The sequence below is a fragment of the Phasianus colchicus genome, chromosome 20 (genome assembly GCF_987193195.1).
Source record: "Phasianus colchicus chromosome 20, bPhaCol1.hap1.1, whole genome shotgun sequence".
Classification (NCBI taxonomy): domain Eukaryota; kingdom Metazoa; phylum Chordata; class Aves; order Galliformes; family Phasianidae; genus Phasianus; species Phasianus colchicus.
In genome coordinates, this window is record NC_143455.1 from 5,300,555 (window position 1) to 5,320,653 (window position 20,099).

Genomic DNA, 20,099 nt, shown 5'->3' on the forward strand with positions numbered 1-20,099 from the left:
AATCACAGAAACACCAAGGTTGGAGAAGACCTCCAGGATCACCCAGTCCAACCACCCACCTGTCACCAATAGCTCTCACCAAACCCTGTCCCTCAACACAACATCCAAATGTTCCTTGAACACCTCCAGGGTCGGTGACTCCACCACCTCCCTGTGCAGCCCATTCAGTGCCTGACCACCCTTTCACAGAAGCAGCATTTCCTAACATCCAGCCTAAATCTCCCCTGGTGCAGCTCGAAGCCATTCCCTCTAGTTCTATCCCTGTTACACGAGAGAAGGGGCTGACCCCCAGCTCCCTACAACCTCCCTTCAGTAGTTATAGAGAGCCATGAGGTCTCCCCTGAGCCTCCTCCAGACTGAACAATCCCAGCTCCTCCAGCCGCTCCTCACAAGCCCTGTGCTCCAGACCCCTCACAGCTTTGTCGCCCTTCTTTCAACCCGCTGCAGGGCCTCGATGTCTTTCTTACAGCGAGGGGCCCAAAACTGGACACAGTACTGGAGGTGCGGCCTCACCAGAGCTGAGCACAGGGGGACAATCACTGCCCTGCTCCTGCTGGCAACACCGTTCCTGATGCAAGCCAGGATGCCATTGGCCTCCTTGGCCACCCGGGCACGCTGCTGGCTCGCGTTCAGCCGAGAAGGAGAATTCTTTAGGGAGAATCAGAGCCGAGGAAGCTGAGCTCTGCGCGCCCGATGCTCCGAGCTGTGCCCTTTCCAGGCAGGCAGCGGCTGTCGCACCGTCGGTTCCCCGAGGACGGCGCGGTCCCCGCACAGCCGGCCCGGCTCCGCCTCCCGGCCCCGGCACCGCCCACGTCCCGGCGCCGCGCTTCCGCCCACGGCCGCAGTCCGCCCGCGGCATGGAGCCGGACTCGAGCTTCCGCGGCCGCCGCGCCCTGGTCACCGGGGCCGGCAAAGGTGGGCGGGGGTCGGCAGAGCGGACGGGGGCGAGAGCGGGGCCGGGGCTGACGGCGTCTCCCCGCAGGGATCGGACGCGCCGTGGCCGTAGCGCTGTGCAAAGCCGGAGCGCGAGTAACCGCGCTGAGCCGCACCGCGGCGGACCTGGAGAGCCTCGCACGAGAGGTAGGGACGGCGCCGAGAATCCCCCCGCATCCCCAAACCGCTGAGCCCGGGCGCCGCTGAGCCGGGCTTCCACCGCAGTGCCCCGGGATCGAACCGCTGTGCCTGGATTTGGCTGACTGGGACGCCACGGAGGCGGCGGTGGGCGCGGCGGGGCCCTTCGAGCTGCTGGTAAACAACGCGGCCGTGGCGATGCTGCAGCCCTTCCTGCAGGTGACACGGGAGGCCGTGGAGCGGTGAGCGCCTCCTCGTCTTTCACGCTCTTTGTAAATATCGAGAGGAGATTGAAGCAAAGCGCTGAGGCACAGAGAGAACGTTGTAACATCACCTCCCTGCAGCCCCAGAGCTTCCAGTCCGGTCCCACTGCTAAAGTGAGACAGCTGCTGCTAAGGCAGTTTAGAAAGAGAAGACAAAGCCAGCTATGGGATTGTGAGATGGTCACGGTGAAAAATTACATCTGTTTGCTTCAATTATATATTTCCTAATGTGCCCCAGTTTAGGATCCAGGTTCTGGTGGGTCCGATTCCTTCTAAGATGGGTCACAATTTGTCCCTGTGTTAGAAACCAAATACTTGAGGCTATGATAAAGGATCGGTTTGAAGCAGACTGGATCTACTTAGGTCATTCTGCAGTGCTAGCTGGTGAAAAGCTCACCAAGGAAGAACTATGTTTCAAAGAAGGGCTGCTTCTACCTTTCTTACACAAATTTACTGTTTCAAAGCCTCACCAAGGCTGGATTGCATAAGAGGAGCCACGGGCTGAGGCCCAGGGATCAGTGTTTAAACTTTAATAGAAGTACTGTGTGAGTCTGCCAAAGAACAGAGTCCTGCTAGAAATGGAAGATGCATGATTGCACCTTCCCCTCTGCACAGCAGAGGCCACCACCCAGCTTGCTTCTGCTGAATGAACACATGGTTAACCATTGCTGCTATAGCTCATCAACCTGGCATTTATATCCGTGTTTAAGTATCACCCAAAGCACCAGCAGCGTTCGTCCTCTGCTGCCTCTCAGAACAATTCCTCTCTGGCCTGGCCTGCAAACGCTGTGTAACTTTTAAATCTGATTTATTTGTAGGTCTTTTGATGTGAATTTCCGGGCCGTGCTTCACGTCTCTCAGGTGAGGATGAATTGTCACTGCAGTTGTCTCCACGAGCAGCAACAACTAAGTTGTTCTACATAGCAGAGACATGTCCTGGCAGGGGGACAGCTATGGGGACCACATCCAAAATCAATTCAACATTTTGTGTGTACAGGGTCAGAGAAGAGAGTGAAGATCCTGTCTCTTCCAATGGGGAGGCACTGAGGACATCCTGTGGCTGTTTTTGCTCTTTTGCCTACCACAAGAAGATTCCTACCAAATGGAATCATGCTCTTTCCTGTCCAGATTCTGACATCCTGTTATGTTTTTTTTTCCCCTCCTCAGATCGTTGCTCGGCAGATGATTGCACAGGGGCTACCAGGTGCAATTGTGAATGTCTCTAGCCAGGCATCTCAGCGTGCCCTGAGGGATCATGCTGTTTACTGTAAGTGCCCCTTTCATTTTTGACTAGCTGGAGACCCACAGCCACAAAGGTTCCAGCTTCCAGTTCTGGACAGAGTAAAGAACCTCTCCATGATCCAGACCGAGTGCTGTGCACTTAAATGCTTCCCATTCTTCCTTCCTCTTTTAAGGTTCTACCAAAAGTGCTTTGGATATGCTGAGTAAGGTAATGGCAATGGAACTGGGACCCCACAAGGTAAGATTCCTTCTGAAAGAGAAGCGTGAAAGGCATTTCATCTCAGAGCAGTTTGGTACATGGTGTGTTGCTCTTGGTCTCAGATAAGGGTGAACACTGTGAATCCCACAGTAGTTATGACCGACATGGGGAGAATTAACTGGAGTGATCCTCAGAAATCTGCTGCCATGATTAACCGGATTCCACTGGGAAAGTTTGCAGGTCAGTCTAAACCTGTTGCCAGGCTGAGCTCCTCCTAATATCCAAGCTTTCCTCCTAACTGACATTGCAGCCACAGCTACCTTTTTTTGTGAGCAAAGTCATAACCCTGCTGAGTGGCTGTGGCTGAATTCCCAAAGCATCTGATGACAGGGCACACTTCCCTCCCCTGTTGTAGAGCCCTGTCATCTCTGGCTAAGCAGAATGAACTTCCTCTATTATTCATGAATATGACTTGCAGGGAGCACTGGTTGTTGCTGTGAATTAAGTATCTATCATTTGGTCACAGTGATGATTTTTGGATGTCCTGCTCTCAGCCACACTGTCCTGTATATCACACCAAGCACAGCCCGGGGGGGCAGAGAGATTCCCCTGCTCCAATTACATGTAGAGAGGCCAAAGACACACTGTTTGGGATCCTTGTTTTTCTGGTACAGATTGAGGGTGCATTGGATGTCCTCTGTGTTTGATTCCAGAGGTGGATGATGTGGTGAACAGCATTCTTTTCCTGCTCAGTGACAAGAGTGCTATGACAACTGGCAGCTCACTGATGGTTGATGGGGGATTTCTCGTCTCCTAAGATGACATCTGCATTTCATACCTAGTCTAATTTTCATACTAGTATTGCATAGATCTAAAAGGAATAGTAAACAGTGACAAAGACCCAGTGTTGCTGGATAAGAGGGGCAGCAGAGCTAGAACCTGTTTGAGAATTGAGGCAGAAAGTTACCTTTAGAAGGCTGCTATATAATAAAGATCACATATGCTGTCATGGAGAATGTTTATTGCACCAAATAAGGTTTTATCTTATCACTCTACATGATGATTAGAAATTGGATCTGTCTTTCTTCCAACCCTATTCCCCCCTACAAACACAACCCTTCAGAAGCTTTCCCTGTTCCATCCAAACCCATAAAGCCCGCCTGCATTTTCCTTGGGAAGGGAAAGAAGAAGTTAGCAGACACCTCATTGCTTCCTTTGCTCTCTTTAGTAGAAAAAAACAAAACAGAGGCAACAACCGCAGCCCTGCTCTGCAGAGACTGGATTGTGGGGGGAGGCCCTGCTAAAGACTGATGGGGGGGAGCAGCACCATGCTGTCCTAGGGTGTGCACACAAAAAGGCAAATACATTGATTGCACAAGGCTGTTTCACTCACTGAGTTTGGCTAGTATCCAATTAAGCACCTAATGATTAGTTCTTCAGCTTCACATTTCGTTTACTTTGACCCCTTCTGGGGCTGGTTATGATTCCTTCAACAGTCTCAGGCACGTATCTGATAGAGCACCAATTTGTTAACTGTTAGCCACAGTAGGCTGGGCAAGGAGACCCTTCTACTCTTCCAGCTGCTCTTGTCATTCACCACCACTTATATCAGCTTCCTTCCCACTCCCACAAGGATCTTCAGCACGTGTTACACCTGCAGATGAAACACAGGTGTTTCCAGCACAGGATGGATGTCTCAGCCCTTTCAGCTTGGAGTTCAGGAGAGCCAAAACAGCCTGTTGCCCCAAGGAGCTATCTTGCCTTCCCCATTGTACTTTCCTGAGGGCTGTGCAGCCCCCAGCTAGTCTCCTGCCCCCACTGCCCCTTCACATCAACACTGACGTTAAATCAAAGAGACATTTAAAAAACACTGACTTCGTACATGATGAAGGGCCCTACACATCCCAGCCCCCTCCAGAAACACCCAGCTAATATGCAATCTGTCGGAGGACAACAACATGCTGAGCCAGCACCTAGGCCACAGCCCTCAGAACATGGTGCACTTTTTGCCAGGCTTCTTCACGGGCGGCGGGCAGAGCACAGCCCGGATGGCTTCATCAAACACCGTCTTCAAGCCCCGCTGTGTGAGGGCAGAGCACTCAAGGTACTTTACCGAGCCTAGGGGAAAGAGAGCTTCAGCTCAAGCACTCCAGTCCTACCAGGAGGCAGCGTCCCTCACCCACTCCAAAACAAAAAGCTCCGTGCCACGAAGACTTCCCAGCACATCACTCACCAATCTCCCGAGCCATGGCCAAACCTTGGGGGTAGGTGATGGGAGCCAGTTTCTTATCACGTAACCTTTCGATGGTGTCCTTATCATCCCTTAAGTCCAGCTTGGTGCCCACCAAGATGATAGGTGTATTTGGGCAGTGGTGTCGGACCTCAGGGTACCACTGAAACAGAGAAGCATGATGAGAAAAGTAGCCATGGCTAGTAGGCACTGCCACGAGGCTGCATTTACTACAAAGAACAAGGTTTTTACTAATATCTGACACAGTGTAAATACCTGAACAGGATTCTTCTACCTAGAATTCTGGATATGCTCTGCAGAAAGAGACTGGTGCAGATGTAACAAGTCACCAAAACATGGAATTGTGACAGATGACATCAGCCAGCTCTGCACATAGTACTTCAACTCCATTTTGGTTTCTAAGACATCCCTCATCTTCTTTAACACAGATTTGAAGAGGCAAAAACTTAGCCAAAGAAGTCACGAATAATGAGTAGGTCCCTCTTAAAACCAAGCAACTATTACTTTTGTTTCTCAAAACACAACTGCTAGAAATGTGGGGCTTGTAGGTGCCACAGGGTTGGCTCAGGCAGTGAACCTCTCTGGTTCCTCCCTTCCACCAAGAAGGAGAACACAATACCTTGGCTCTGACATTCTCAAAGGAGGCTGGACTCACGAGGGAGAAGCAGATCAAGAAAACATCCTGTGGGGGAAACAAGAGGATCAATTGTGTAGAAAGGAACAGCTAGAGATAATGGAGGGAGGGTGAAAAATGGAGCCTCACCAAAAAAAAAAACCCACCCTCAACAGCAAGGACTGTTGGCTGTATGAAGACCTTCCCCATGAAGGTTGCTAAACTAATTCAGAGAGAGAAGGAATGGATTTTGAGTGTGTGACCTCATTTTAATTTACAATACTAGACTCAACCTGTTAAGAACCTGTGATCATAAATACCTTAATAGTGCTACAGTCTTCATCCCTGGTGGTGGGGGCCATGTAGCAATACTACAACCAGGAAAGCAACACTAGCAAAGCCCAGTACTGAGCTATGCCACCAAAAGAGAGTGGGAATATGAAACACAGCTCAGCTTTACAGCAGCTCCACACCATCCCATGCACCCGAGCTTACCTACAACATGCATAATTCTTCTAACACCACTGCAAAGTAGGAACTAAAATGTGACAATCTCTTAGTAGAGCAGTCATAAGCCAGTCCAAGCCCAGTACTCACCGTCTGTGGATAGGAAAGAGGCCGCAGTCGGTCATAATCCTCTTGTCCTGCTGTATCCCAGAGGCCTAGATTCACTGGCTTTCCATCTACCATGACATTGGCAGAATAGTTATCAAACCTGCCAAAAAAGAATCCCCATCAGTGACAATCTTGTTCTGACCTACATGTGACATTATATGAGATCCAAGGGGCAGCGAGTCAGGAGGGGTCACAGTGCAATGCAATTCCCATGGGGGTACTCTCCTCTTCTCCCATACACAGCCATACTCCACAGAGTTCACAGCCTCCTCACCCTCAAAACCAACTTTCACACACACACACACACACAGAGGGAAGAGCAGCTGATGCACATTACTCACACAGTGGGGATGTACTCTCCAGGAAAGGCATTCGTGGTGTAACTGATCAGCAAGCAGGTCTTCCCTACAGCTCTGCAGAGGATGAGAGTGACAAGCGTAAAGGAGGGTAGAGCAGAAAGCACTGGGGCAGGAAAATTTACCCTTTCCCACCAAAAAAAATGAGGTTAGGTGAAAAACTAACATGAGGAAACAGATCTGCAGCAGGCTAAAATTTTCTGCCAGGGACCAGGCCTGAACTCACCCCACCTCAGCATGCATCTGATACTGCTCTCTTCTACTCCTTTTCTCCACTCCTTTGGCCTCAGCAGAACACCAGGCAAAATGTATTTGTTCCAAAACCAAGAGGGGAAATAAATTAGGGTTATGTGCTGGGCGTGCTCTCTCAACATATCCATAATAATGTAGCAAAATGGGCAAGCAGCGGGTGAGAAAACGTTGAACAGCACACAACTAGCTATTCAGGCTCTTCAGACATAGGAATTGAATGTCAATATATACAAAGGATGAAAAAATAAGTATCCGTAAACAAAAGCAAACTTCCAAATGACTACTGACAGTTTGGAAAGAGATTCTGGCACCAAGGTAGATCACTAATACATCAGCTCGGAGCTTTGGCAAAGGCAGGTGAGATTGGTCAACTCAGGGGCTGACAATTGTGTTAGGATAGGAAGGGCAGTTGGCCCTGCAGGGGAAGGGAAAAGCTTCTAAGAACACAGAAGCAACAGGAGCAAAAACAACTTATTTATTACTGTAAAAGTTGTGAGCTGCAGAGAACCTTCAAGGGAAACCAATATTGACTGCCAGTAACAGTTGTTAGAGCTTGAGTAAGCCTGAACAGACACACTTATACCCTACCTGATTCTCAGAAAAGTGACATAACAGACTTCAGGGATGAGAGACCACAGTGCTGCACAGGGACTACACAGCCAGAACCACTGCACCAATCCACCCTGCTTCTCCCCTGCACTACATCCCCTGCCCAGACCAGGGAGGTTGCATCAGGAGCTGCTATGCTCCACTACACTCTCATGTCCAACTTAAATCCCAATTCAGCACCTTGGGGAAACCATGCAATTCATAACATATGCACGTATCTGTGACTTAAGTGTTTGGGTACCCAAGTTCATTCAGCCAAGTTCATTCAAAGCTCACCACCGACCTGCAGACCTGGAGCTCACTTCCAGCACACCCCACTCACAGCTTTTGCTGTCTTCTTTATAACAAGGCTGTGCTGTACTGGACAAGTCTCCAACTGGCCTCTTTAGGCCCTCCAGCTAGAAACTGGAAGACCTGACTCCAAACACAGACTTGTGGGTGCTGTATGCACAGGAAGGTGGAAGGACCAGCTGCTACCTAAGACCATTCACAATGACTTCTCTGCATCTCTGCTCCATGCTTGCTGTGGCGATCGGAAATGCACACATTGGGAATAACGAGGAGAAAAACATCAGACAAGCAAGGAAAAGTTAGGAAGCACCAGGAGTCCACAGCACGCCCGTATTTTGAATACAGCCGCGTTCTCAGCCAAAGGCATCAGAAGGAGCCCAGAGAACAGAGCGGGAAGGACGACAGGCCGTGCGGTGAAGCCAGAAGCGGCGACGCGTTTCACTTCGGAACGCAAACAACAAAAGGAGACGTGAGAAAAACCTGCGAGCATCGAGACGGGGCGGGGGAGAGGCTGCGCGGCCACCGCAGCGACGGGACCGAACAGCGATACGACGCGAGACGGGCTTTAAACCCAGGGGAGCGCACGGCCGGCCCGGCTGCGCGCCGACGGACGCGAACGAAGCCCCGAGCTGACGGGCCGCAGCCGCAGGGCGGGCCGCGGGCTCCCGCCACGGGCGCAGCTCCGGGAACGGCCCCGCGGGATGGCGGCCCGGCCGCGCGGCTCCACCCGCCCCGGCTTCGCGGCGCCTCCCGCTCGCCGAGCCGGCTCGCCTGGGCCGCGGGGCGGGGCCGCGCCGGGCCGGCCCTCCCTCCCTCCCGTCGGCTCCGCCGGGCTCCGGCCCGCTTTGTGCGGAGCCGCGAGGTCCGAGGCGCGGGCGGGCCGACGCCGCTTCCGTCCCGCGGCCGCCGCGCACTCACCCGTCGCCCACCACCACACACTTGATCGCCTGCATCTGCCCGCGATGGCGGCGCCGCCGCGACTCCGCCGCAGTGACAGCCCGCGCGGGCGGGGCGGGGCGAGCCGAGCGCCGCCGAGCGGAGACGAGCCGAACAGAGCCGAGTAGAGACGAGCCGAGAAGAGCCGAACAGAGCAGAGCTGAGCCAAGCAGAGCTGAGCCGAGCAGAGCCGAGGGCCGCCGAGCAGAGATGAGCCGAGCAGAGCCGAGCGCCCCCGAGCGGAGACGAGCCGAGAAGAGTCGAGCGCTGCCGAGCAGAGCCGAGCCGAACAGAGACTAGCAGAGCCAAGCAGAGACGAACAGAGATGAGCCGAGCAGAGCCGAGCAGTGCAAAACCGAGCGCCGCCGAGCGGAGACGAGCCGAGAAGAGCCGAACAGAGCCGAACGCCGCAGAGCGGAGCAAAACCGAGCGCCGCCGAGCGGAGACGAGCCGAACAGAGCCGAGCGCCGCCGAGCAGAGCCGAGCGCTGCGAGGTGGCGGGGCGGAGGGAGGTCCCCGCGGGAGATGCCGGGGCTGAGCGCCCGCCGCTGCCTCGTGCCGTGAAAGCGGAAGGCGGAGCGCGGTTGTACGGCCCGCACCGCCCGTTGTGCAGCCGCAGCGCTGAGGAACAAATGCCGAACCGCCGGAGCCACGGAGCGGCCCCAGGGGGCGGGGACCTTAAAGTTCCAACCCCGGCGCTGGGGGATGTTTGCTCGGGACGCGTCCAGCCTGGCACAGAAAGCCTCCATAGGAACCCCTCAGGGATGGGGCACCCCCAGCTCCGTTCAGTCCCGCAGCTGAACGCCCTGCGGCCCCTTCCAGCCCTTCACGTAGCCCGGCAGGATGGGACAGAGCAGTCTCTGTAGCCGCAGTGCATTCACTCCCAGCGCAGCCCCCCTCCCGGCACCCAAAGCACATTTCCCAGCTCACACCCGGCTTCAGCTCCTCTGCCCCAGATGCTGCCATGCATTGCAGGGCTTTCAGCTCCAGGACAAACTGACGGGACGGCCCTGAGAGCAGCACAGCAGCAACGCCCTCCGCTCCAGCCGTCAGCCAGCCGGTCACTGCCCCGTGTTATGGAAAATGTAAAAGCTCTTTATTAAAACAGCACAGCAAAACGATTTAAAAATAAAAATATAAAAGTCAAGAACGCAAACCAACCAGTTCACGCAAAGTTCTGTTGTCCAGCTGGCTCTTGAAACATTCATTTTTCCCACACAGACTCGCTGGAAAAAGCAGCAGGAAGATCTCATCCTGGAGTCCTGTTCCTCTCTCTGTGCCACCCGATGGACCTTTGCTGCCAAGGAAAGGAAACTCCTCCTTCCCAGCCAGTCAGAACCACAGCTCACCTCCAAGGTAAGGCCCCAAAAACAGATTGGTTCCAGGATCCTGAGAAGCCAGGAGGACATTTTTTGCCAAAAGTCATAATGGAATTAAATCTTCTTGCATTTTTGCCGCAAGAAGTCTAACAAAGGGCTGAATTCCACAATAAGGAGGAAAACAGACTCCTCTCTCAGTTGGTGTTGTAGAGGTGTGGACCATGGCCCAATCCCAGCTGTCCAACGAGGATATGGATGACACTGCACAGCAGTCCCTCTCCATACAGCTGTTTCTGTTGTGCCCATCACTACAGCCAGGGTCACAGAGGGACAAGGCAAAAAGCCAAAGTGAGCTGTCAGCCACTGCTTGCATCCATAACCACTGGGCACACAAAGATTCATCTTTCCAGCAGCTCCTGGACCCCGTGGCTCAGGGTAAAGTAAATGGCTCCCACATCCAAGGACCTGTAAACACTGCTACCCATCATTTACAAGGCTGCATTGTGATCAGTCCTGGTATTCAAACTAGTGCTTCAGAACAAGTGCTTTTCAGGGAACATAAAATCCCACTGGTATTAACAAAGCATGCTGGCAGAATGGCACTGTAAAGAGCACAGAAACAGCTTCAAATGCTGTATCAGTGCAGATTAAGGACTCTACAGCACAAATTCAGACCCATAAGCCTCTATCTGAGCTGAGTATGGCTCCTTCCTCCTCTCCTTTATGCTGCTGGGAACAAGATTTCTGAAGAACAAGAGGGGTTTTCTCCTTGCAAGCCTTCAGGCCACCCCACTCTGACAAAAGTGTCTTGCTTACAAAAAAAAGAGGCTGTACCTGAGTAGTTTATCCTCTTCCTGGTACCTGGGTTCTTTAAGACACACTCTCATTTCCTCAAACTGTGGGTTCCCAAGGAGGATCCCTGCACATATGCCATGATGGCATTCTGCAATATACTTGCTCGCTGGGCTTCTTCTTCTCTCATCCTGGAGATGTCAGCCTCTTTCATTCTCAGCTTCTCCATCAACATAGAGATTTCACCTTCTTTGTCCAGCAGTGCCTCTCGGTGATTACTTGACAGGACTGTGAAAGAAAAGCAGCATTGGTACAGAAAATTTGGGTGCTCCTAGAACAAACAGAAACAAGTTGCTGTAGGCACAGGGTGTAGCTACAGCACCTGCTGTAGCACAAACAGGGTGAGCAACAAGCACGAGATAAGCTGCAAGAAACCTTCAGCTGCACGAGACAGTGGGAAAGGTTTTGCAAAGACATGATGTTACACATCACTGTGCAGGAAGTTCCAACATTTTGCTTGCTGTGCAGCTTTGGACAGTATATTACTAAGTCGTGGTCTCAATAAAATGAGGATAAGAATCCCTGCAAAAACAGCAGGATGGAGGGTAGATTTGTATTCAAAGGTAGGAAGCACCTCTGTCACCTGTAAGCACAGCTCAATCTAAGGCCCAATGTAGGCTACTACACATTACAATTTGAAAAGCATGGAAGGATCCACCACCTTTCAGCTGTCTCTCCAGGGCTGCAATCTTCTCTCTCAGCCCTTCCTGTGCTGTACGTTCAGCCTGTAGGTGTCCAATCTGCTCCTGTAATTCCACTTTCACTTTATTTACTTCTGTCACTTTTTCCTGTTCCTTACTGTTCAGATCCTGACAAAGACAAATCCACAATTAACCAAACAACTTTTGTAATTTGTTCTGCTCCCACAGTGACTCTCTCTGCTCCAGATGAAATTACCTGCTGAAGTTCCTCTATTCTCCTTCTGAGTCCATCAGCATGCAGGCTCAATTGATTGGCCTTGACTTGAGCCTCACCAACCATCTGTTTTTGTTTGAGGCAGCAGTTCTGAGCTTCATCACGTGCTTCAGTCATCAGCCGCAGCTTCTCTTCAAGGTGTTCCAGTCGTTGCTGCTGTAAGATACAAAGAAAAAAAAACCACATCAGTTCTATTCCATTCCTGTGAAGGGATATTCCCATTTTTGTTCCCAACACCATGAAGCCTTGGTTCAGCCAGCTGATACTGAAGAACAAGCAAGCACATGATGTACCTATAATAGCTAGAGCACAAATCCTTTGCATTCAGGAGACAATCTAAGCTGCTTTCTGCTACCAGTGCCACCTCTGGTGTTCACATCTAATGATACTTCACCTCCTCTTTATCCTGAATGGCTCTGAACCACAGCTGTATGTGGTTTACCTACTGCTGTTCTAACACAAACAACAGCTTTTCTATGTTTTAACACTGTAAAGCATTTTCTTATGTGTTGCTGTGTATAAGCAAAAATTTTAACTGTTTTTGCTGTATTTTTATTTTCCTCATTCTCTTTTACATGGTGTTCACTTCATTGCTATTTTACAAAATTCAACTCTGCAATGCCTTTTCATCCAGCAGCAGCAGCTGCCATTTGGGGAAATGCTTCTGAGTCCAGAGATACACAACAGCACAGGAAAGTTGCTGGTAAACTGCATCTATACCTGACTGCTAGCTCCACAACTTGGTAATTTAGATACCTAAGTTCTGCTTTGACAGTATCCACATCAGTTCTGATACTACTGGAAAGCACAGAACAGATCAGGACACTCTGGAGACAATTCAGACTTCTCTGAACTCCTTCCTTAGAAATCAAACTATTCATTGGACAATGAAGCCCAGAGAAAGGAATTATTCATCATCTCCCTACAGCAAAAACAAGCCAGGAAGCGAAATTCACCTTCCCAGAGATCAGAACCCATAGCCAGTCCTTACCTCATCCAACCGTGCCTGATTCCGAACCTTTATTAACTCTTCTTCTGCATGGCCTCGCTCAGTGAGTGCAGCTGCTTTGACTTGGCTCAGCTCCTGCCACAGAAACAGGAATGATCTTTCCGGATAGAGAAGCTCCATCATTGAAGCACCAACCAGAAGACATCAGCAGCTTCCTAGTCACAGACTACAAAGCGACACAACTGCCCCTGTCACTCAGGGACAGGGTGAACAAGACCAAATTACACACCTTTTCTCACCCTGAGATTGCCACATAAATTCAGTGAAAATGTCAGTTATAAAGGGGCAAGTAACAGGTGAAGCTTTCCAAAAGCAAGGGAATAGGAGAGGGCAGCAGTGGATCTAGCTGGGGAACAGATCAGGAGAAACATGCTACATGGCCTGGAACTCCCAACAGGAAATCTGTAGAGTCAAATCCTGGTAAGAATCCAACCATGTTCAGAGGTAACTATTTTTGTTCAAACACAATCTACAAGTTTCTCCATGGAAGCTTCTCATTCTTTAGTCATAAGCAGTTAAAATAATTTTAGTGGGTAAACTGAATGCCCCAGCTGCTCTCTTTTGTTCCTTCCCATCACACGTGACAGTCTTTACATAGGTCAGCACTAGAGGATTTCACAGAGCACCTGAGGCATGCTCTTCCTTTCCCACCTGAATGCACCTAGAGCACCCACTCTCACCTCCTCCAGGGCTATCCTGATGGCCTCCAGCCTCTGCACTCTGTCTTGCAGAGAACGTTCACTGGCCTCCATGTGCTGTGTCAAGTGATCCACCTGCACAGCAGCAGAAAACATTTAAACAAGTGCCAGAAAACCACTCATATCTCCAAGCATAACAGCATGGCCATTGAGCATGAAAAAGAGCATCCCTTCCAGGCAAAGTTTAATGAGCTCTTATCTTCAAGTGGTACAAAAGACCAGAGAATCATTTTCTAGTTTTAATGTGACTAACATCCTCTTGTCCTGTGTCTTTTCTCACAAGATCTCCAAATCTATGGAGATATTTTTTATTTGTAAGGGATTTGACACCTCCATAAACATTCCAAACAGAGCTGATCACAGCCTCTTGTTCTCTCCATCCCTCTGAAACATAATAGAGAAGATAGAAGCAGGCTGAGTCGCCTTAGAGGATTGTTTGCACGTATATCTTAATTCATTCTAATGTATCTTGATTTCACTGAGCAGGACAAGATTACTTATTGATAATTAACACTATGCCTAGCAAGACTGACACAAGCACCAGCCTCCATGCCTCTCTGGCAGTCACATACCACTCTGGCTTATATCCATACAAGTTACAAAACTTGCTAACAGATAGAATGCCCTGTGATCTCTTCAGTTAAGCTCTTCTTATAGAAAAAGTCTATTACACAGTAAGTCTCAATCCACTATTTTTAAAACTGAAGTGCAAATAATGGCCTCCAATGGCCAGGATCAAAGAGAGATGAACCTCACGAAGCTAGAGATATCCTACAGAAATGCCTTTCTTACCTCTTTTAAGCGAAGTGATTCCATGTCTTCAAGACTTTGTTTAAATCTTCTTTTTTCCATTTCCAGGCGCTCTGCAGATGAAAAGCAGGCACATCAGAACTAAGGCACTCCTGCCACGTAGGCTGTATTTACACCACACCATAAGCTTTCTCTTTTCCTGTCCTGCATCACTGACTCACTGATGGTAACGATACTCTAAGGGTGCCCATAAGCTGCTTTTAATCTTCCACTTACCCTCAGCCTGCACAGCCCGCAGCTTCAGCTCTGCTGTTGTGTTGGTCAGGTCTTGTTTTAGCTGGAATAACTGATCCTGCTGCACTTTACACTTCTTCTCCAACTCATCCACCTAACAGGAAATCACTGTCACGAAGGAGTTTCTTCTCCTATTAGCAGAGCAAGTTAGCTGTACAGAACAATCAGCAGAGACAAACAGGAGCCAAAGCAGAGGACATACGTGGAGCAGAGGCAAATATCACCCAGGTCCCACCTCCCAGTGCTGAACCTCCTTTCCTACCTGGTTTCTTAGAAACAAGTTCTTCTCATTGCTGGCAGATAAGTCACGGAAAAGCTTGCCTTCCCGATCAGCACCTTCCTGCAAATAGCAGCAGAATTAAAAAGAACTCACATACTCACCTTAGTTCTCTGCACCACCAAGTTAGCACAACCAACACTGCACCCAACAAAATCCAACCCACCCACAAACGCCCCAGCTCCTCTCCACCCTCACATTCACCTGTCTCATTTCCACAGGGACATTTGTCACAGCAGCTGTGGAAAACCCACTCATGGCAGGAGTCATGCTTGCCTAACCCAACCAGCATCCCCCAAACCCACACAAAGCAGGTATGACCCAGAGCCCAGTTCTCAAACCTAACTAGGATTGACCCAGCCCACCTGCTTTTGCTGCTGGAGCTCTGCAAAGTGGCGCTCAGCCATGTTGGCCTGTTCCTGTTTGGTGGCACTCAGCAGCTCTCCCAGGTTGTGCACCTTTTGCTCAGACAGAGCCAGGGCAGCTTCAGTCATCTGCAGCCTGCATAAAGAAACACTTTCCAGAGCCCCTTCTAAGACAGACACTCCCAAGAGAGCATCATACACTACATGGTAAAAGATGCTAACATATGTGAGCCTATTTTCAATGAAGTGATTTCCATACCTGGACCCCTCCAGGATTTGCCCACTCTCAGGGGAGAATAAGGCTGGCTCTTTTACACCGCTGCAAGATTCTTTAAAATTAGGGATAGAATTTTGAACACGGGCAGTGAAAGTGATCTGCTTACTCTGTATACGAGGACACGTCCACCCTGAGGCACCATGCCACTTTTAGCTGAACTAGCCAGTGTCATTAGTGTTTGAAGTCCAACCACTCTCACACACATACGGCTCTACACAGTCTAACAGCACTGTTAGGCAGTTCCAGCTCACTGCTCCTGAACACAAAACCTGGCTGGTCATGTTCCCCCATGTCTACAGTGGCTCTCAGAGAATACTGTCAACTGCCAGGGAAAGCAGGTACAGACTCTCACCAGGCTGCAAACTGTGGAAGAAAAATGTCCCCATCCCCACAGTTCTTTTTCTTTTTGTTCACTCTCTGTATTTCACCTGCTCCTACAGCTGTGCACTGTGTTTTTAATCAAAGCCTGATCTGGTCATAATTAGTTATCTAAAAACCTGATCTGGCCATCATTTCTGGGTATTAATGCAGATATGATTATGTGAAATACTAAGCCAGCCACTTTAGTTCAGCCCCTTAAAAAGCTCTGCTCAGCACCGCCTATACAGCACAGAAGATTGAGAAGGTTAAGGCTTTCCTCCTCCATACTTGGCTTTCAGTGAATTCATAATAGAGTGCTGCTCATTCAATGCTTCCTGCAGCTGGCTGACACGTCCCGCAGATATCCTGAATTTGGGGAAGAAAGAAAAAAAAAAGGGGTGGCTAATTTCTATCAGAAAATGTGAAGGATCCAATGCTGCTGTCCAACAGCAGAAAGCACTCAAATCCAACTCACCTGCCACTCCTGGCTATTTCTTCTCTCTGTTTGTCTATTGTGTCCATCAAATCCAAGAACTGTGAACAAGGCACACACCCATTAAAAAATGAACACCATCAGCTTGGAGCATTTATAAACGTCAGCTTTCTCTTCCTACTGACAGCAGCAGAGAGCTCACGCCACTCTCTTGGAAGAAACCAAACTGCAGTTTTGAAAGGGTTCATCAGCATGTCTGACTGAGGCCATTAACTGCAGGGCTCTGCACCACTGAGGGCCAGAAGGAAAACTGAGTGATATTTCTAAGTTTTCACTGTTCAGAAAACATCAAATCAGTTACTAAAGAAAACAAAAGTATGAATATGGGCAAAGGAAACCACCAGAACTCCTCAAGAACCCAGAGTGAATATGCTCAGCAGGAGATGTGTGAGTACCTGTACTGTCAGAGATTTGATTCCTGGGCAAACTAGCTCAGAGGAAGGAGCCTATTTACTGAACAGTGCTGTGTACTGCTCATAAACACATCCAGGCATATTTGGCTGCACAATGGGACACTGAGGGAAGGCACTGGATTCCAGCTGACCAGTTTGAAGTGCTGACGTAGGATGGCTGACCTGCTTGGTCTTCTCATCCTTCAGATTCAGTATCTCCTTGCTGAGCACACAAGTTCGGTGTTGTGTCTCACTGAGGATAGTTTGACGGTCCTGGTTGTGATCCATGGCTTGTTCTGATGCAGAGAGAACAGGAGAGCAAAGAAATAACATTGAGCACTGCGTACAGGCTGCTGAGAAATGCAGGGGAGGAGGGAAAGCTCTCTTTTGGAGCAGCAAGTACCCTATATCCCCCAAGTGCTGAGAGTGGAGAAGAGTTACTGATTCTCTCCCATGCACTTAGGGACATGGTTTACTGGTACACTCAGTAGAGTTAGGTTGATAAGAGGATCTGATGATCTGAAGGGTCTTTTCCTACCTATATAATTCTATAATTCTAAGTCCTACTTACCCACAGCTTTTAAGATGTCACTGGGAACATTGTTCCCAGCCAGTTCCAGCTTCTTCAGGGTCTTGTTGCTCTGCAGGCAGTTCAGCAAAGCTCGGCCTCCCAGAAGCCCAATGTTATTCCAACGTAAATCTATACAGAAAGCAATCTTTCACCCCAGTAGCCACATATCTGCTGAAACACACAAGGCTCAAGAGAAGCCATGCTCTTTATACCTCTACATGCACGGCTAACTAATCCCATAAGGTCTCAGCACAAACACAGTAGTGACTACTACCTCCCTTTTCAAGATGAATGAGAGGGAAGGAAAACAACTGGCAAAGCAGGAAGGCAAAAATGAATTTGAAGTGCAGAGAGCCACACAAAAGGTACACAATTCCTCTCGTATTTTCATCTCATGGGCTTTCCTTCCACAACCACAACTCATGGCTGGGAAAGAATCAGAACCAAGAGCCACATTTTCTGAAATTAAATTCTAGCAAAATTCCTTAGTAAGAGCAAAGCAAGTGTAAAGTAAGTCCCATAGTTGGGCACAAGGCCTGTTAATGGAACCACAAATAGGTACAAACACATTCTCTTCTCCACTTGCTCCTCTCCAAGGAATCTTCATCTGCAGGATGGGTTCCAGAGATCTCAGTGACAGTTCCCACCATACAAAGTGATCCAGGCTAATAAGAACTGGGAATGATGCAAACTGGTTGGCAGAGATCAGCGTTGGCTACAATGAATTCATGTACATGTGAACATGTGTAGGTGGACAAGTAGCCACTCTTACCCAACTCCTGAAGGCTGGCGTTTCGTTTCAGTGCTGTGGCCAGCTCTCCTGCCCCATGATGGTTGATCTGGTTGTTGCGCAGATCTAACCGCTGGAGAAAGTTGTTTGCTCCCAGTCCCTGGCAGAAAAAGGAAAAACCTTCCTCCCATACACCCAGGCTGTTCCATTCCAGGATTAGGCTAAGGAAAAAGTCAGACAGGATTGGAGTTTATAAAGAGAAAGCTGCAAGAGCCTGAATGATACTTGGATCACAGCACCCAGCCACCCTAACACAGCCTCAGGGAGCAGAGTGCTCTGCATCCCCAGAAGAGGCACCTCCAGTTCTCACTCCTTCACCTAAGGCATAGGCACTGCTTGACATTCCTCCTAGCCCAAGAAATTCACCCTCATCCCTCATTCTTTTCTAACTTGAGGTTCCATTCGGTAGAAATAACAGAAAGAAAGAGATACAATTTCTTACCTCCTGATTGATTTGTTCTGCCTAAGAAGTTTTCCCAGCGCCTCAGCTCCTGTGGTTCGCAGGTTATTGCCCTGAAACGAAAGTGCTGTGTGATCAGTGAAACACTTTGCTCCAATGCAGCCATCCCATCTAACAGCACCAGGTGCAATCTCGCTGTAATGCTGATTTCAGTCTGTTAAAGCAGATGTACACCAGCCAGTGGGATGCTCGAGTCAAGCTGCTACAAATGCACTAATTAACAGAGAAAACTAATGGAAAGCCTCCAAATGACCATGCAGCAATAGACCAATGATCCACAGCAACGACTTCCTATCAAAACCAAAGGATGAGCTGCAAGATAGTTATAGGGAGCTATGGCAGAAATGGAGGTGCAGGAGAACAAGACATGCACAGAACTGCACAGCTGTGCTGTGGAGATGCTTCTAACTCCATCTGAGCTCGTGTTCCTATTTCTTTCCCCATCCCTCTGTCTTTGTTTTACTCTTATCATATAATCATAGAATGGCTTGGGTTGGCAGGGACCTCAAGGATCACAAATCTCCAACCCTCTGCCACAAGCAGGGCCACCAACCTCCCCTTTAATACTAGACAAGGCTGCCCAGGGCCCCACCCAACCTGGCCTTGAACACCTCCGGGGATGGACGGGGCATCCACAGCCTCTCTGGGCAGCTGTTCCAGCACCTCACCGCTCTCACAGTAAAGAACTTCCCCCTGACATCCAACCTAAATCTTCCCTCTTTCTACTTAAAACCATTTCCCCTTGTCCTGCCGTTATCTACCCTTTCAAAGAGCTGACTCCCCTCCTGTTTGTAGGCTCCCTTTAGGTACTGAAGGCTGAACTGAGGTCACCCCACAGCCTTCTTTTCTCCATGCTGAACAAGCCCAGCTCCCTCAGCCCGTCGTTGTAGTGGAGGGGCTCCAGCCCCCTGATCATCTTCGTGGCCCTCCTCTGGACCCTCTCCAACAGCTCTCGTTCCAATCCCTTCCCAGTATCTCTACCACATCCTAAGGACAATCGGTGGCAGCCTGAGATCACCGCAGCTCTTGGGGCCTCACAGGGCACGGGGCTACGATTTGAGGGGGCTGCCCTGAGAGAGGCGCAAACAGGGCCACAGACTCTTAACAACCTCACCTTCAAATCCAAAGATTTGACGGTGGTATTGGAACACAGACCGTGCAGCAGGAGTTTCACACCTGGGTACGAAAAGACAGAAAGCCGTTTTACTTCACGCTCCGCCCGGGCCGGACGCAACAACGCCGTCCCTCAGCAACGGGATCGGCTCCATTCGAGCAGCGCGGCTCCCCGCCCGTTTCCCCCCCCGCGCCCACCGTCCTCGCTCAGGCCGCAATCTCCGAGCGCCACCTCAGCGAGGTGCGCGGCCCCGGGCAGCAGGCGGCCCAGCGCCCCGCACGTCTCCAACGAGAGGCTCTGCTCCGCCAGGTCCAGGCGGGCCCGACCCGGCGCCTCCCCGCGCTCCCTCAGCCTCCGCAGCACGGCGTCCTGCGGCGCCGCGCACAGCCGCTCGTAGGCCCGCCGGAACTCCTCCATGGCCGCGGGGCCGTACCGACCGCCGCCGAGCGCGGCGCTGCCGCCGAG

At 50.2% G+C, this 20,099-nt stretch overlaps 3 protein-coding genes across 7 annotated transcripts; 1 reads left to right on the forward strand and 2 right to left on the reverse strand.

The window, feature by feature from the left end:
* The first annotated feature begins 761 nt into the window (after positions 1-761).
* Positions 762-3,791, forward strand: DCXR (dicarbonyl and L-xylulose reductase). The gene is made up of 8 exons (XM_031599012.2): positions 762-915; positions 983-1,080; positions 1,159-1,313; positions 2,153-2,195; positions 2,502-2,601; positions 2,750-2,814; positions 2,898-3,015; positions 3,489-3,791. The coding sequence occupies exons 1-8, from the start codon at positions 858-860 to the stop codon at positions 3,590-3,592; spliced, it is 741 nt and encodes a 246-aa protein (XP_031454872.1). The 5' UTR covers positions 762-857; the 3' UTR covers positions 3,593-3,791.
* Positions 3,777-8,852, reverse strand: RAC3 (Rac family small GTPase 3). Of its 4 annotated transcripts, none has more exons than XM_090121890.1 (7): positions 8,681-8,803; positions 6,842-6,888; positions 6,596-6,667; positions 6,237-6,354; positions 5,646-5,708; positions 5,009-5,168; positions 3,777-4,893 (listed from the first exon to the last, which is right to left on the reverse strand). In XM_090121890.1, the coding sequence occupies exons 2-7, from the start codon at positions 6,847-6,849 to the stop codon at positions 4,763-4,765; spliced, it is 552 nt and encodes a 183-aa protein (XP_089978016.1). In that variant the 5' UTR covers positions 6,850-6,888; positions 8,681-8,803; the 3' UTR covers positions 3,777-4,762. The 4 variants fall into 4 exon arrangements, with proteins under 4 accessions (XP_089978016.1, XP_089978015.1, XP_031454874.1 ...); XM_090121889.1 differs by having other exon boundaries at positions 6,837-6,888; XM_031599014.2 differs by lacking the exon at positions 6,842-6,888 and having other exon boundaries at positions 8,681-8,852.
* Positions 8,853-9,786: 934 nt separating this feature from the next.
* Positions 9,787-20,067, reverse strand: LRRC45 (leucine rich repeat containing 45). Of its 2 annotated transcripts, XM_090121883.1 has the most exons (18): positions 19,832-20,067; positions 19,635-19,696; positions 18,503-18,573; positions 18,043-18,221; positions 17,271-17,399; positions 16,883-16,995; positions 16,290-16,348; positions 16,103-16,180; positions 15,178-15,313; positions 14,798-14,875; positions 14,518-14,629; positions 14,284-14,354; positions 13,474-13,566; positions 12,776-12,868; positions 11,767-11,940; positions 11,531-11,678; positions 10,852-11,097; positions 9,787-10,325 (listed from the first exon to the last, which is right to left on the reverse strand). In XM_090121883.1, exons 1-17 carry the CDS (start codon positions 20,049-20,051, stop codon positions 10,901-10,903), a joined length of 2,013 nt encoding a protein of 670 aa, XP_089978009.1. In that variant the 5' UTR covers positions 20,052-20,067; the 3' UTR covers positions 9,787-10,325; positions 10,852-10,900. The 2 variants fall into 2 exon arrangements, with proteins under 2 accessions (XP_089978009.1, XP_031454867.1); XM_031599007.2 differs by having other exon boundaries at positions 9,787-11,097.
* Between the last annotated feature and the right edge of the window lie 32 nt (positions 20,068-20,099).

What these genes read in the sequence shown, in the direction of transcription:
- DCXR (XM_031599012.2), top strand. Translation starts at nt 858, where the DNA reads ATGGAGCCGGACTCGAGCTTCCGCGGCCGCCGCGCCCTGGTCACCGGG. An exon ending in TGGAGAGCCTCGCACGAGAG is followed by an intron (nt 1,081 to 1,158) that starts GTAGGGACGGCG and finishes CTTCCACCGCAG; the next exon opens with TGCCCCGGGATCGAACCGCT. An exon ending in GAGGGATCATGCTGTTTACT is followed by an intron (nt 2,602 to 2,749) that starts GTAAGTGCCCCT and finishes TCCTCTTTTAAG; the next exon opens with GTTCTACCAAAAGTGCTTTG.
- LRRC45 (XM_090121883.1), bottom strand. Translation starts at nt 20,051, where the DNA reads ATGGAGGAGTTCCGGCGGGCCTACGAGCGGCTGTGCGCGGCGCCGCAG. An exon ending in TCAGGATAGCCCTGGAGGAG is followed by an intron (nt 12,869 to 13,473) that starts GTGAGAGTGGGT and finishes TTTCTGTGGCAG; the next exon opens with GAGCTGAGCCAAGTCAAAGC. An exon ending in GAATAGAGGAACTTCAGCAG is followed by an intron (nt 11,679 to 11,766) that starts GTAATTTCATCT and finishes TGTCTTTGTCAG; the next exon opens with GATCTGAACAGTAAGGAACA.
- RAC3 (XM_031599014.2), bottom strand. Translation starts at nt 8,715, where the DNA reads ATGCAGGCGATCAAGTGTGTGGTGGTGGGCGACGG. An exon ending in TGTGTGGTGGTGGGCGACGG is followed by an intron (nt 6,668 to 8,680) that starts GTGAGTGCGCGG and finishes CATCCTCTGCAG; the next exon opens with AGCTGTAGGGAAGACCTGCT. An exon ending in CTCTTTCCTATCCACAGACG is followed by an intron (nt 5,709 to 6,236) that starts GTGAGTACTGGG and finishes TTTCCCCCACAG; the next exon opens with GATGTTTTCTTGATCTGCTT.